The sequence below is a fragment of the Macaca fascicularis genome, chromosome 2, assembly GCF_037993035.2.
Source record: "Macaca fascicularis isolate 582-1 chromosome 2, T2T-MFA8v1.1".
Lineage (NCBI taxonomy): Eukaryota > Metazoa > Chordata > Mammalia > Primates > Cercopithecidae > Macaca > Macaca fascicularis.
The window spans coordinates 97512177-97527297 of record NC_088376.1 but is presented as its reverse complement, the minus strand read 5'-3'; the positions used below and the strand labels follow the sequence as shown (position 1 = coordinate 97527297).

At 46.2% G+C, this 15121-nt stretch overlaps 1 protein-coding gene across 7 annotated transcripts in view; it reads right to left on the bottom strand.

Annotated features, from left to right (window-relative positions):
- The window catches only part of SENP2 (SUMO specific peptidase 2), a 48645-nt gene extending 37213 nt beyond the window's left edge, over nt 1-11432 (bottom strand). For 2 of the 7 annotated variants that reach the window (XM_074031616.1, XM_074031618.1), the window contains exons 1-3: nt 7517-7722; nt 3508-3563; nt 1202-1323 (exon numbers count right to left, since the gene is read on the bottom strand). Coding sequence is in view for 2 of the 7 variants with exons in the window: in XM_015445619.3 (XP_015301105.3) it covers nt 3508-3563; nt 11142-11401 (316 nt within the window). In the remaining 5 variants the exon portion in view is untranslated. Of the gene's footprint in view, nt 1-1201; nt 1324-3507; nt 3564-7516; nt 7723-11141 lie in introns of those variants that run through there. The other 5 variants (XM_005546594.4, XM_074031617.1, XM_005546595.4 and 2 more) reach the window with 3 other exon arrangements.
- Between the last annotated feature and the right edge of the window lie 3689 nt (nt 11433-15121).

Genomic DNA, 15121 nt, shown 5'->3' with positions numbered 1-15121 from the left:
CCAACATGGTGAAACCCTGTCTCCATTAAAAATACAAAAATTAGCCGGGCATAGTGGCAGGTGCCTGTAATCCCAGCTACTGGGGAGGCTGAGGCAGGAGAATCGCTTGAACCTGGGAGGCGGAGGTTGCAATGAGCCAAGATCGTGCCATTGCACTCCAGCCTGGGCAATGAGAGCGAAACTCCAAAAAAAAAAAAAAAGAAAGAAAAAAGAAATGAAAACACAATAATACTAAGTTCTAGTTGGGCCTGTTAAAAAATGAGAGATTAGCGTATATTAGGCAAGTATTGAAGATATACTAGCATTAAATCAAGATTTTCTGTTTGAAATAAACAGGATGTGAGCACCTCAAATAAATAACTGAAAAGGATACACCCTTCTTTTTTTTTTTTTTTTTGGATACACCTTTCTTAATACATAATCACAATTCAAATGTTACACAATACTGTGAATGTGGAATCCCCTAAAATCATTTCCTAAATTGGTATCTATCCTGTGCTTTGGGAAATGCTGTTCTAATGAATTTAGTATAAATTCCTGTCATTCGAAAATGCTTGGCCGGGTATGGTGGTTCGCGCCTGTAATCCCAGCATTTTGGAACGCCAAGGTGAGAGGATCACTTAAGCCCAGGAGTTGGAGATCAGCCTGAGCAATATAGCAAGATGCTGTCTCCATTAAAAAACAAAACAAAACAAAACGATAATTTGATCTACCTGTCTTCAGCCATTTTTTTTCCCGAGCTCTGTTCGCTATTTCTTGAATTTGCACAACTTTCCCATACTGTTCCCTCTGCCTGGAATATTTTTCCTTCCTATTGCTCTCCTTTGATATCCTATCCACCCTTCAAAACCTGGGCTAACATACTAACTCATACTAACTCCAGCAAACATTTACTGAGACTCCATGAGATGAAAATTGGATAGGATTTTGTTACTACCTTTTTTTAAAATTTTTTATCATATTTTCATTGACATTAGCATTATTACGTGCTTGTCTTATACCCCTACCATATAATCATGTAAGGTCCTTAAAAATGGAAACCCAGGCCGGGTGCAGTAGCTTATACCTGTAATGCTAGCACTTTGGGAGGCCAAGGCAGGTGGATCACTTGAGGTCAGGAGCTTGAGACCAGCCTGGCCAAGATGGCGAAACCCTGTCCCTACTAAAAATAAAAAAATTAGCCGGGCGTGGTGGTGGGCACCTGTAGTCTCAGCTACTTGGGAGGCTGAGGCAGGGGAATCACTTGAACCCGGGAGGTGGAGGTTGCAGTGGGCCAAGATTGTGCCATTGCACTCCAGCCTGAGCAACAGAGCAAGACTCCATCTAAAAAAAAAAATGGAGACCCTGTCTTACTAATTTTTGTATTTTCTGTAAAACCTAACACATTGGTTAGCACTGAGACATGTTCAATAAGTACTTGCTGAATTTAAACAAAATATTAACACAAATATGTCCACACTCAGTTACCACATCTGGAGGTAGACCCAAATTTATCAACATTTTTGAGAAGAATATATTATTATAGTATTTTATTATGCCTTTTTTCCTTTAATCTACTTTTATTTTCTTTATCCATTCACATATACTGAAGTATAAGACTTGGCTGGGCACAGTGGCTTATATCCATAATCCTAGCTCTTTGGAAGGCCAGGAGTTCCGAGATCAGTCCGGGCAACATACAGAGACCCAGTATCTACATATAAAATAATCTTCCAGGTGTAGTGGTACCTGCCTGTAGTCCCAGCTACTCAGGAAACTGAGGCAGGAGGATCGCATGAGCCCAGGAGTTTGAGGCTGCAGTGAGCTACGATCGTGCCACTGCACTGCACTGAAGCCTGGGCAACAGAGTGACACCCTTGCCTCTTACAAAATTTAAAAAAAAACAAAAACTGTTGATGACAAGATCAAGACAGAGCAACAGCCTGTCTCAAAAAAAAAAAAAAAAAAAAAAAAAAAGGAAAGAAAAAGAAAAGAAAAATATTACCGCTTCCTAAAGATAGGAATATTCTTTCAAAATGCCACTGCTGCCTATTTTCAGCCTGGGCAATATGGCAAGACCCTGTTTCTACAAAAATATACAAAAATTAGCTAGGTGTGATAATGCGCCTGTAGGCCCAACTAACTACTTGGGATGCTGAGGTGGGAGGATCACCTGGGCCCAGGGAGGTGGAGACTGCAGTGAGCCATGATCATGCCACTGCATCCCAGCCTGGGTGACAGAATGAGACCCTGTCTCGAAAAAAAAAAAAAAAAAAGTAAGATGGGTTCCCTCAGCCATCTGAACTACAGTCACCTCAGTTTGAAATATTGACAACATTTCCTCCTTAAAAATAAGAAGTATCTTCTCTTTATAGGATTTAGAATTTTAAAATGCACAGTCTGCACCTAGGCTTATTTACCTGCAAGGATTAGACAAGTCCTTGGTAACAGTAGTTACCTCTAGAAAAGATAAGGAAGGGACAGGAAAGAGACTTTCTTTCTTTGGTGTTTTTTTTTTTTTTTTTTGGGACGGAGTCTCGCTCTGTCACCCAGGCTGGAGTGCAGTAGCAGAATCTTGGCTCACTGCAACCTTCGCCTCCCAGGTTCAAGTGATTCTCATGCCTCAGCCTCCCGAGTAGCTGTGGCTATAGGCATGCGCCACCTGGCTAATTTTTAATTTTTAGTAGAGATGGGGTTTCACCATGTTGGCCAGGTTGGTCTCAAACTCCTGATCCCAAGTGATCCTCCCACCTCAGCCTCCAAAGTGCTGGGATTAAAGGTTTGAGCCACCGCGTCCGGCCAGGAAAGAGACTTTTCTTTTTCTTGACACAGTCTTGCTCTGTCGCCCCAGGCTGGAGTGCAGTGGTACGATCTCGGCTCACAGCAACCTCCACCTCCCAGGTTCAAGTCATTCTCCTGCCTCAGTCTCCTGAGTAGCTGGGATTACAAGTGCCTGCCACCACACCCAGCTAATTTTTGTACTTTTAGTAGAGACGGGGTTTCACCACGTTGGCCAGGCTGGTCTCAAACTCCTGACTCAGGTGATCCGCCTGCCTTGGCCTCCCAAAGTGCTAGGATTACAGGTGTGAGCCACTGCGCCTGGCCAATACTTACTTTTTACCACATACTTTTTACCTTTTGAATTTTGTTCTATGCATATATTTTTCCTATTTAAAAAAATTTTTTTTTTTTTTTTTTTTTTTTGAGACAGAGTCTCGCTCTGTCGCCCAGGCTGGAGTGCAGTGGCCGGATCTCAGCTCACTGCAAGCTCCGCCTCCCGGGTTTACGCCATTCTCCTGCCTCAGCCTCCCGAGTAGCTGGGACTACAGGCGCCCACCACCTCGCCCGGCTAGTTTTTTGTATTTTTAGTAGAGACGGGGTTTCACCATGTTAGCCAGGATGGTCTCGATCTCCTGACCTTGTGATCCGCCCGTCTCGGCCTCCCAAAGTGCTGGGATTACAGGCTTGAGCCACCGCGCCCGGCCTTATTTTTCCTATTTAAAAATTTTTAAAATTTATATTCAGTACCTAATCTTGGTCTTTTGGCTGGTATTTCATCAGTGTCCACTGTAGAAAACAGAGTGCTGAAAGAGACAAAGAAAAAAAATATATATATATTTATGCACACATTCATTTATGTAAACTTACTATTCATATAACACATCCCCCTTCTGTCACTTTGTCATAAAATGAGATCCAACTGATGTTTTAAAAGACAATGCTGGTGGGACGCAATGGCTCATGCCTATAATCCCAGCACTTTGGGAGGCCAAAGTGGAGGATTGCTTGAGCCTTGGAGTTTGACATCAGCCTGGGCAACAAAGTAAGACCTCATCTCTATGAAAAAATAAATAAATAAATAATTAGCCAGCGTTGGTGGTACGAGACTGTGGTCCCAGCTACACGGGAGGCTAAGACAGGAGGATCACTTAAGCCCAGGAAGTTGAGGCTGCAGTGAGCCCAGGTCATGCCACTGCACTCCAGCCTAATCAAGAGTGAGACCTTGTCTCAAAAAGAAACAAAAATAAAAATAAAAGCAAAATAAAAGAGAGAATGCTATTCTATAGTAGGTTTTTCACATTTGAAGACTTACTGCTACAGTTTCAACTATTTGAGAGAGACCCAAACTTCTTAACAAATAATAATTTGCATCTGGTTAAAGTACAAACTTAAAACTGGCCAAAGTCATTTAGCTAGTAAATGAATCCAGGTAAGAGTTTAGGGCTAGTATTTTCTCTTTCACTCTAGAAATGATTTAAAAGCAACAAACAGGCCGGGCGCGGTGGCTCAAGCCTGTAATCCCAGCACTTTGGGAGGCCAAGGCGGGTGGATCACGAGGTCAGGAAATCGAGACCATCCTGGCTAACATGGTGAAACCACGTCTCTACTAAAAATACAAAAAAAAAAAAACTAGCCGGGCGTGGTGGCGGGTGCCTGTAGTCCCAGCTACTCGGAGGCTGAGGCGGGAGAATGGCGTCAACCCGGGAGGCGGGGCTTGCAGTGAGCCGAGATCGCGCCACTGCACTGCAGCCTGGGCGAGACAGCGAGACTCTGTCTCAAAAAAAAACCAACAAACAAACAATTTCCTTTTGAAATGATCCCCAAAGAAAGTCATCTTTTACTTTAAGTGACAGTATTAATATGAACGGCCTTAAAAGACAATTCTTTTTTATTGTTTTTTCTTTTGTGTGTAAGGGAGTTTAAAAAAAAAAAACTTCTACAAGTTAAAAAAGACAAATCTTAATCAAGGGTTATATTTAACTTCATTTTTATCACGCAAACTATATTATGGTGGTAATAAAGAACTTTGGAATTGTGGAAAGTTTCAGGACCCAGATGTCAAGAATGGTAAAGGGTCATATCATATTACTTATCATCTCTCTGAACCCTTCTGATCAATTATATTCACACATGCCAAAAAAAAAAAAAAAAAAGAATAGAATAAAATGAGATCCCAGGATTTTATTCAACTCAGCTTTATACATTCCAACAAGCCCTGCTGGGCTTCATTTTGACTGAAAAATGGTTTACACCGAGAAGCGTTGTTTTGGATTAAGAATGTGAACATCTGAAGTATAGTAAAAATCAAGGTTTTGATCACCAAACCATGTTCCACCGACTAGCAGGGATTCACATCAAAGACAGGACAAGGGAGAGGAAATTAGCTTTCCCTTATTCGATAAATAGGGACCAAGTGCTTATCATGCACCAGACTCTGCAAAAGGCCCCAGGGTAGAATAGACAAACACTACCCTTATATACAGTAAGCATCAGTTTAGGCACTTTACACCACATCAAATGATCATTATCAAATGATCCTCACATCAACCCTACAGAAAGATAGGAGAGAAAAATAAGGCAAAACCATGAATCTCTGGAACACATGATACAATTTAGTTAACAACCAATCTCATCAATAACCTGCATTCTCAGTCTAATGTATTAGACATCTTGTTCTCTCAAGCTCCCACAAATGAACACTTCTTCCACTTTTCTTGATATTGAGGCTTAGTTAAAAAAATGAAATTAACAGCCGGGAGCGGTAGCTCACGCCTGTCATCCCAGCCTTTGGGAGGTCGAGGCGGGTGGATCACGAGGTCAGGAGATCCAGACCATCCTGGCTAACACGGTAAAACCCCGTCTCTACTAAAAATACAAAAAATTAGGCGGGCGTGGCCGGGCGCGGTGGCTCACGCCTGTAATCCCAGCACTTTGGGAGGCCGAGGTGGGTGGATCACGAGGTCAGGAGTTCAAGACCAGCCTGGCCAAGATGGTGAAAACCCATCTCTACTAAAAAGTACAAAAAAAAGTAGCTGGGTGCAGTGGCAGGAGCCTGTAATCCCAGCTACTAGGGAGGCTGAGGCAGGAGAATCGCCTGAACCCAGTGGGCAGAGGTTGCAGTGAGCCGAGATCGTGCCACTGCACTTCAGCTTGGGCAACAAAATGAGATTCTGTCTCAAAAAAAAAAAAAAAAGTTAGCCGGGCACGGTGGCTCAAGCCTGTAATCCCAGCACTTTGGGAGGCTGAGACGGGCGGATCACAAGGTCAGGAGATCGAGACCATCCTGGCTAACACGGTGAAACCCCGTCTCTACTAAAAAATACAAAAAACTAACCGGGCGAGGTGGCGGGCGCCTGTGGTCCCAGCTACTCCGGAGGCTGAGGCAGGAAAATGGCGTAAACCCGGGAGGCGGAGCTTGCAGTGAGCTGAGATCCGGCCACTGCACTCCAGCCTGGGCGACAGAGCCAGACTCAGTCTCAAAAAAAAAAAAAAAAAAAAAAAAAAGTTAGCTGGGTGTGGTGTTGGGCGCCTGTAGTCCCAGCTACTCGGGAGGCTGAGGCAGGAGAATGCCGCGACCTCGGGAGGCGGAGCTTGCAGTGAGTCGAGATTGCACCACTGCACTCTAGCCTGGGGGACAGAGCGAGACTCCGTCTCCGGAAAAAAAAAAAAAAAAAAAGAAATTAACATTTGATCACTAAAGTTGGAGAGGGGCACAGCATTTGTATAGTATTTTATTTTCTAGATTTTCAGGCAAGGAGGTCGATACAATAAAAATGGGACACTCCAAAGAGTAGATGCTAAATAAGAACAGCTTTTGGGGCCGGGTGCAGGGGCTCATGCCTGCAGTCCCAGCACTTCCAGAGGCTGGGGTGGGCGGATCACTTGAGGTCAGGAGTTCAAGGCCAGCCTGGCCAATATGGTGAAACCCCATCTCTACTAAAAACACAAAATTAGCCAGGCATGGTGGTGCACGCCTGTAATTCCGGTTACTTGGGAGGCTGAGGCAGGGGAATCGCTTGAACCCAGGGAGGGGGCGGGGGGAGGGGGGAGGCGGAGCTTGCAGTGAGCCGAGATCGCGCCACTGCACTCCAGCCTGGGCGACAGAGCAAGACTCCGTCTCAACCAAAAGGAAAAGAAAGAAAAGAACAGCTTTGAGTTTCCCCCACATTTTAACCGAATTTAAAAGTACAGACTAGTGATTGTTTTAAAGGAGTGAGGCACCTAAGCCTTTTTACTCATTCACTAATTCTAAAGCACAAAACCCTTCTGGCCCCCAACACACAGACTGTTTGACAGCTGTTTTAGAAGAAAACAGCTGCTGTTTCTTGCTGCAAGGACAGTACTTGCAGTCAAAACGGCTTTGGGCAAGCTATGAATCTCACTTCCTTTAACTGCACTTAATGTCTGCAGATGACACTTGGGAGGGTGCTTTGTAAACAGTGAGCCACAACAAAGACAGTATTCCTTCAATGTTAGTGTTCAGCCTAAGAGCGGCAAAGCCCCATTTGTTATCAGCAACCAGCTTGGCCTCTGACAAGAATGTCAAAGACCCTGCCATCACCGGCCGCTCCGAAGACGACCAGCTCCTCCTTCATCAGGAGCTGCCTCCCCACAGCCCGGCGGGAACGACTACGTCACTAGGATCCCGGCGACCTGCTTCGGGTGAGCCTGGCTGAATCAAAGCTATCACGGCCGAGGAGCCTGCTGTGGGGGAGGGGGTAAGGCCAGGCCGGCGCTCAGCCCCCTCTGGTCTCACCTGTCTGAGCGCCGCCTCTTCAGGAGGGCCCGGGCAGGGGGCACCGACCGGTCGCAGAAACGGAAAATGGTGCCGAGAATCCTAACCAGCCATCTGTACATACCAGGCCCGAGCAGCAGCGGCGGCCGACACACCCCGAGACGCAAACCCCAGAGCTGTCGCCGCCGCTGCCGCCTTCGCCGTCTCAGCCACCACCGCCAGAGTTCGGTCGCTGATTTGTGACGCGGTTGAAGGGCCCACAGATACAGCGTCCCCAGGGCTACCAGAGGCCCCCGCCCGCCACCACTCCTGACGTCACCTCCTCCCGCCCGACCGGAAAGCTCCATTCTCAATCTGCGCACGCGCAACCTAGCACCGCTACCTATTTCCGAGCCCAGCAACAAGAGTAATTGTGGGACGGTCCCGGCCCAATCGCTGACGAGATCGAAAGGGCTGTCGGCAGGGTTTTCTCTTCGGCTGAGCCAATCCCGAGCCGGCCCGTGGGACAAGGCCCACAGGCCTCACGTGAGGCTGCTCCACACCGGAGGAGGCGTTCCAGGGTCCCAGAGGAGAATAGGTGCTCAGTGTTTGCTGAGTGCACACGTAAAGGTAGCTCAGGTTAATTAACACACAAATACCGTTTTAGGCGCCCTTTATTTTGCACTTACCTTTTGCCTCGTACTTTTCATGCATTGTAACCTTAATATGCCCAGCAACGGCATATGACAGTCTTATGCCAATTTTATAAGTCAAGGAAATTGAGTCATAGAGCGATTAAGTTATTTGCCTAAGATCACAAAACTAGCTAGAGATGCAGCTGGAACTTGAACCCGGGGTCTGAGTACCAGCGCCAGTCCCTTGCCCTTGAGGTCAGTCTACTTGGAGACGTGTACATAGATAATTACAAGTTACAATACACTGTAAGTGGTTACTGTGATAAAGGTGTGTGCAGAGTGCAGTGGGAGCCAGAGAAAGGAAAACCACACACTGAGGGCGAGAAGGAAAGGACAGATGTCCTCAAGAAAGGCTTCACAGAAATTTAAGGATGAAACCTGCGGCCCACTAATGTCTCCTACCCTGCGCTAGTAATGAGTCTCGTTACCCTCCCTCTATAATTCCAACGTCACATTTCTAGTTAATTGTCAACTATAGGCCGGGCGCGGTGGCTCCTGCCCTTAATCCCAGCACTTTGGGATGCTGAGGTGGGCAGATCGCTTGAGCCTAGGAGTTTGAGACCAGTCTGTGCAACATAGTAAAACCCCGTCTTTACAAAAAATACAAAAATTAGCCGGGTGTGGTGGCATGCACCTGTAGTCCCAGCTACTTGGTAGGCTGAGGTGAGACGATTGCTTGAGCCCAGGAGGTTGAGGCGGCACTGACTCGTGATCATGCCACCGCATTCCAGCCAGGGTGACAGAGTGGGACCCTGACGCACCCCATCAAAAAATTACCAACTGAAAACAAATCCCACCCTACTTAGTGACAGAAAATTCAGTCCCCTCTTCCAAACAATCCTGAGAATCCTCAAAGGTTTTCATGCCCCACAAATCCATTCCTGACTAACTTGTTTCCTACTCGTGATTCAGTTAAGGCCAGAGTTTTACACTTGCTTGAACTTCAACCCTGGCATTCCCCAGTTCAGCCTCTTCCTTTCCTCAATAGACAGCATTCCAGGCCGGGTGTGGTGGGCTCATGCCTGTAATCCCAGCATTTTGGGACGCCAAGGCAGGCGGATCACTTGAGGTCAGGAGTTCAAGACCAGCCTGGCCAACATGGTGAGACCCCCCCATCTCTACTAAAAAAGAAAAATACAAAAATTAGCCAGACATGGCTAATGGTGGCTACATGGTGGTACACTCCTGTAATCCCAGCTACTTGTAAGGCTGAGACAGGAGAATTGCTTGAACCTGGGAGGTGGAGGTTGCAGTGAGCGGAGATCACATCACTGCACTCTAGCCTAGGCAACAGAGCAAGACTCTGTCTCAAAAAAAAAAAAAAAAAAAAAAAAAAAATTCCAGAATTCTGCTGCAAGCCACCACCTAGAGCTTCAGAATCACCAGCCACACACCTGCAGCTACCACCACTCTGGCCTGGGGGCTGGGGTCATATCCTAGAGGATGGAAGCAAATCTTAAGTGTGGACACAGCCCCCTCCCTTATTCCCCTAAGCATAGCAAACACCAACCAGGCTGTTGCTGAAAGTTTGGGGCATTACAAAGCTGAGAAGACTTAGAAGTGGCTATTAGATTATGCAGCATCTATAGTCCCTGGCCTGTCTCGCAAAGGAATTCTCTTCACCTCAAGGCCATCCCTTTACTTTTAACACCTTTGGCAAGCTGTCAACAGAAGGGACTTTTCCCTCTACCTCTATCCCGACATATTTCAGGCTGGACTCCCCGTAAATGTAATCAGAGTCAGGACTCCTATTAACAAAAGACAACCATTGGCATTATTGTGCAGAGCAGTTCAGTTACGTCTGTCCCTTCCACTCACTATGAGTGTTGGGCTTTGCCTTTGCCAAACCAAGAAGCCCGCTCAAGTACTGGGAGAGGATTCTCCCAAATAAAAGAGCAGTCTTCATTTAAACACAAATCATACGTCCTAAGAGAACGATTTTTTTCCAAGTTAAAAAAAAAAACACATAAATCAGAAAACTACAAGCTGCTGCCGGGCACGGTGGCTCACACCTGTAATGCCAGCACTTTGGGAGGCTGAGGCAGGCAGATCACAAGGTCAAGAGATCGAGACCATCCTGGCCAACATGGTGAAACCCCGTCTCCACTAAAAATTAACTGGGCGTGGTGGCGCGTGCCTGTAATCCCAGCTACTCTGGAGGCTGAGGCAGGAGAATTGCTTGAACCCGGAGGCAGAGGTTGCGGTGAGCCGAGATCACACCACTGCACTCCAGCCTGGCAACAGAGTGAGACTGTCTCAAATAAAACAAAACAAAACAAAACAAACAACAAACAAACAAAAACTACAAGCTGCTTTTGAATAGCAACCTATTCCAGGTCTGGCCACTGAGATTTAAGAAATATTGTGGTAGGCTGGGTGTGGTGACTCATGCCTGTAATCCCAGCACTTCGGGAGGTCCAGGCCGAATGATCACTTGAGCCAGGGAGTTTGAGACCAGCCTGGACAACACAGGGAGACCCTGTCTTTAAAAAAATTTTATTTTTAATTAGCCAAGAGTGGTGGCATGTGCCTGTAGTCCCAGCTACTTGAGAGACTGAGGTGGGAGGTCAAGGCTGCAGTGAGCTGTGATTTCACCACTGCACTCCAGCCTAAGTGACAGAGTGAGATTTATAATCTCAAAAAAAAAAAGAAAAGAAAAAGAAAAAAATATATTGGGGTCACACTTGATAGCCCTGAGGTGCAACACAACAACACATTTTTTTTTTCCTTTTCCTGCCTCATAAATAGCACCCTTACAAACTCAATACTGAAACACAGGCCATCTGCCAGGAAGAGTGAGAAGGCTTCAGAATTACAGATCTCAATCAGAATCCCAGGGCCCCAACAGCAAACAATAACTCAAGAAACGAACGTGGCAATCCTCAGCCTCCCACCATGCATGCTCCCTCCATATCCTCTCAGTTACCCTCTAGAAGGAAGAAAAGGAGACACATCCTTATACTCGCTCCCACCTGGGACTTGTCTGCCGATTGGTGCCTTCGCTGTCCTGTGGTCCACAGTAGAGACATGGGTGACTGTCCAGCCACTGGCCAAGTGGGATTATCCTTAACCCCAACCCCACCACTGCCACAGCCTTGCCAGGACCCAGCAGCTCTTTACTGGAAGGCCATAGGAGAATCCCAAGGCCATATGGAGTAACAAGGACATTGAGATATCTGCCCTTGGCTTGGATAATTTTCAGCTTTGTACTGCAAGAGGGGCACAACCTCATTGCTTAAGCTTTTGTAGGTGTTCCAACCAGATGCCACAGTTCTCCAAGAAGATGCTTATCCCCTTCCAGCTGAGAGCAGCTCCTTGAAGCCTTTTCAGGGCCCCACCCCCTTCTTCCTCCAAACCTACCTCCCCTCCAATCCATTCTTTAGTCTTGCAAATTTCCCCTTTTAAAGCATTCAAAGAACGTTAACGAATTTCTTCTCAACTTTGTTTTTCCTGACCCCTGGACAGAAAAGAATTCTAGGCCATCTGTGGGAAGGGGTAAGGGCGCCTAGAGGAGGTCGTGTTGGCTTAGGCCTAATGTGCCTAAAATCCAACATAATTCACCACTCTGAAGAGTAATTTCTTTCTAGGTACCAACTCTTCTGGTACTTAAGAAAAACGTGTCCTCCTAATACTAAGTGACAGAGTGAGATTTATAGTCTCAAAAAAAGAAAAAGGAAAAGAAAAAAATATATTGGGGTCACACTTGATAGCCCTCCAGTGCAACACGACAACACACGAAGACTGATCTTATTCAATCTGTGCAATAATAACCTGGGCCATACTATACCAAAGGTGAATACACCCCTTTTGTGTCATAAATTTCATCATAAAACTGGCCAACATTGACTGCAAATGGCCCAGCCCACCTCCTATGGAGACATAGCGCCACACCTTACCTAAGCCTGCGTCCTGATCTATAAAATGGAGTTAATAAAACCTGCCTCTCAGATCTATGGATAGTTAAATATGTTTGTGAGCCAGGCGCAGTGACTCAGGCCTGTAATCCCAGCAGTTTGGGAGGCTAAGGTGGGCAGATCACTTGAGGTCAGGAGTTCCAGACCAGCCTGAGCAACATGGTGAAGCTCCGTCTCTACTAAAAATACAAAAATTTAGCCGGGCGTGGTGGTGGGTGCCTGTAATCCTGCCTACTCAGAAGGCTGAGGCATGAGAATCGCTTGTACCCGGGAGGCTGATATTGCAGTGAGCCGAGATCATACCACTACACTCCAGACTGGGCGACAGAGGGAGACTGTCTCAAAAAAAAAAAAAAAAAAAAGAAAAGAAAAGAAAAGATGATGGGCATTGTGGCTCACACCTGTAATCCCAGCACTTTGGGACACTGAGGAGGGTGGATCATGAGGTCAGTAGTTTGAGACCAGGCTGGCCAATATGGTGAAACCCCATCTCTACTAAAAAAATACAAAAATTAGCCAGGCGTGGTGACGTGCGCCTATAGTCCCAGCTACTCGGGAGGCTGAGGCAGGAGAATCACTTGAACCCGGGAGACGGAGGTTGCAGTGAGCCGAGATCGTGCCACTGCACTCCAGCCTGGGTGTCAGAGCAAGACTCCCTCTCAAAAAAAAAAAAAAAAAAAAAAAAAGGAAAAGAAAGAAAAGAAAAGGAAGAAAAGGAAAAGTGTTTATATAGACGAAGGGCCTAGTCAGTGCCCAGCACAGCTAGCTGATGCTTAACATTTCTCTTGCCTCTCCTTCCTTTTCATATCTAATAAATCTTAACTTGCCTGGTCTGTATCATTCCTCTTTCCAAACCTATCAGAACTACAGTCCTTCCTTTTTTTTTTTTTTTTTTTGAGACAGAGTCTCCGTCTGTTGCCCAGGCTGGGCAGTGGTGCTATTACAGGTGCCTGCCACCACATCCGGCTAATTTTGTATTTTTTGTAGAGACGGAGTTTCACCATGTTGGACATGCTGGTCATGAACTCCTGGCCTCAAGTGGTCCACCCACCTCAGCCTCCCAAAGTGCTGAGATTACAGGTGTGAGCCACCTACCGCACCTGGCCCAGAACTACAGTCCTTTATAGGGGCTGATCATTTCTCACACGGTTGCAATAGACATTTCTGCTTCTGCCTTTCGTCTTGTTAACTTATGCTGTTTGCAGGATGATCTCTCTTGTTGTCTTTTGTCTTTTGTTCTTCTGTTGTTGTTAAGGAACTAAATTTTATACTCTTATTTATTAAGAAAGGTAAATTTATAAATTAAGTTTCTCTTTTTCTATTACCAAATGACTAAAAATGGTTGGATTGATTTTCACCAAATTTGGGAGGTTTGTTTGGGGTGGTCTGACTTAAAATATAGAGCATATGGCAACCTTTAAACAATTTTTTTTCTTCTTTTGAGACAGGGTCTTGCTCTGTCACCTAGGTTAGAGTGCAGTGGAGCGATCTTGGCTTACTGCATCCTTGACTTCCCCGGGCTCGAGCCATCCTTCCTCCTCAGTCTCCCAAGTAGCTGAAGTAGTTAGGACTAAAGGCACCCTCGCCACCATGCCCTGCTAATTTTTGTATATTTAGTAAAGACGGGGTTTTGCCACGTTGCCCAGGCTGGTCTGGAACTTCTGAGCTCAGCCCATCTGCCCACATTGGCCTCCCAAAATGCTGGGATTACAGGTGTGAGCCAGCGTGCCTGGCCAACCCTAAAATTAACTTTGGATGGCCCTGGGGAGAGCCTAGAAAAGAGAGACAGTTATCTCTGGAAGCAGCCGCAATTTAGGAGCAGCCAGAAGACAGGGATTCCTCAAAGTGAGAAATGCCGTGCAGAGTGAAAGAGCATGAACCCCTTCAATGGTTCATGAAGGTTCTAAATGATGGCCCAAGAAACGTCATAAGGATCAGCCTTCCAAATTATGGAAATTTTCCGTAGACTTGCTTCTCATGTGGAGAGACAGCCCTTCATGCATGCCACAGGAAACAATTGTCTAACAAAGGCTCCCAGTTTCATGACCAAAGCTCGGGAAGCCAGTTAAGTAAAAATAACAACAGAAATCTGGCCCTAAAAATAATATTTTAAAATAACAGTTCAAGATCCAAGTACATTTAAAATATGTGGCACTAATTGAACACTTCCCTCAAATTTTTATTTATTTATTTATTTAAACTTTTTCAGGCTGGGCGTGGTGGCTCACATCTGCAATCCCAGCACTTTGAGAGGCCAAGGTGGGAGGATCACTTGAGGTCAGGAGTTCAAGACCTGCCTGGCCAACATGATGAAACCCCATCTCTACCAAAAATATAAAAATTAACCGGGCGTGGTGGTGCGTGCCTGTAATCCCAGCTACTTGGGAGGCTGAGGCAGGAGAGCTGCTTGAACCTGGGAGGCGGAAGTTGTGATGAGCCAAAATTGCATCACTGCACTCCAGCCTGGGTGGCACTCCAGCCTGGGTGACAGAGTGAGACTCCATCTCAAAATAAAAATTATGGCTGGGTGCGGTGGCTCATGCCTGTAACCCTAGCACTTTGGGAGGCTGAGGCGGGTGGGTCACCTGAGGTTAGAAGCTCAATACTAGCTTGACCAACATGGTGAAACCCAGTCTCTACTAAAAATACAAACATTAGCAGCCAGGCGCAGTGACTCACACCTATAATCCCAGCACTCTGGAAGGGCGAGGAAGGTGGATCACCTGACCTCAGGAGTTCAAGACCACCCTGGGCAATATGGTGAAACCCATCTCTACTAAAATACAAAAAGAAAAATTAGCCAGGCATGGTGGTACACACCTGTAGTCCCAGCTACTCAGGAGGCTGCAGCACGAGAATCACTTGAGCCACGGAAGCGGAGGTTGCAGTGAGCTGAGATTGTGCCACTGCACTCCAGCCTGGGCTACAGAGTGAGACTCTGTCTCAAAAAAAAAAAAAAAAAAAAAAAAAAAATTAGCTGGGCATGGTGGTTCAGGCCTGTAGTCTCAGCTACTGGGGAGGCTGAGGTGGGAGGATCA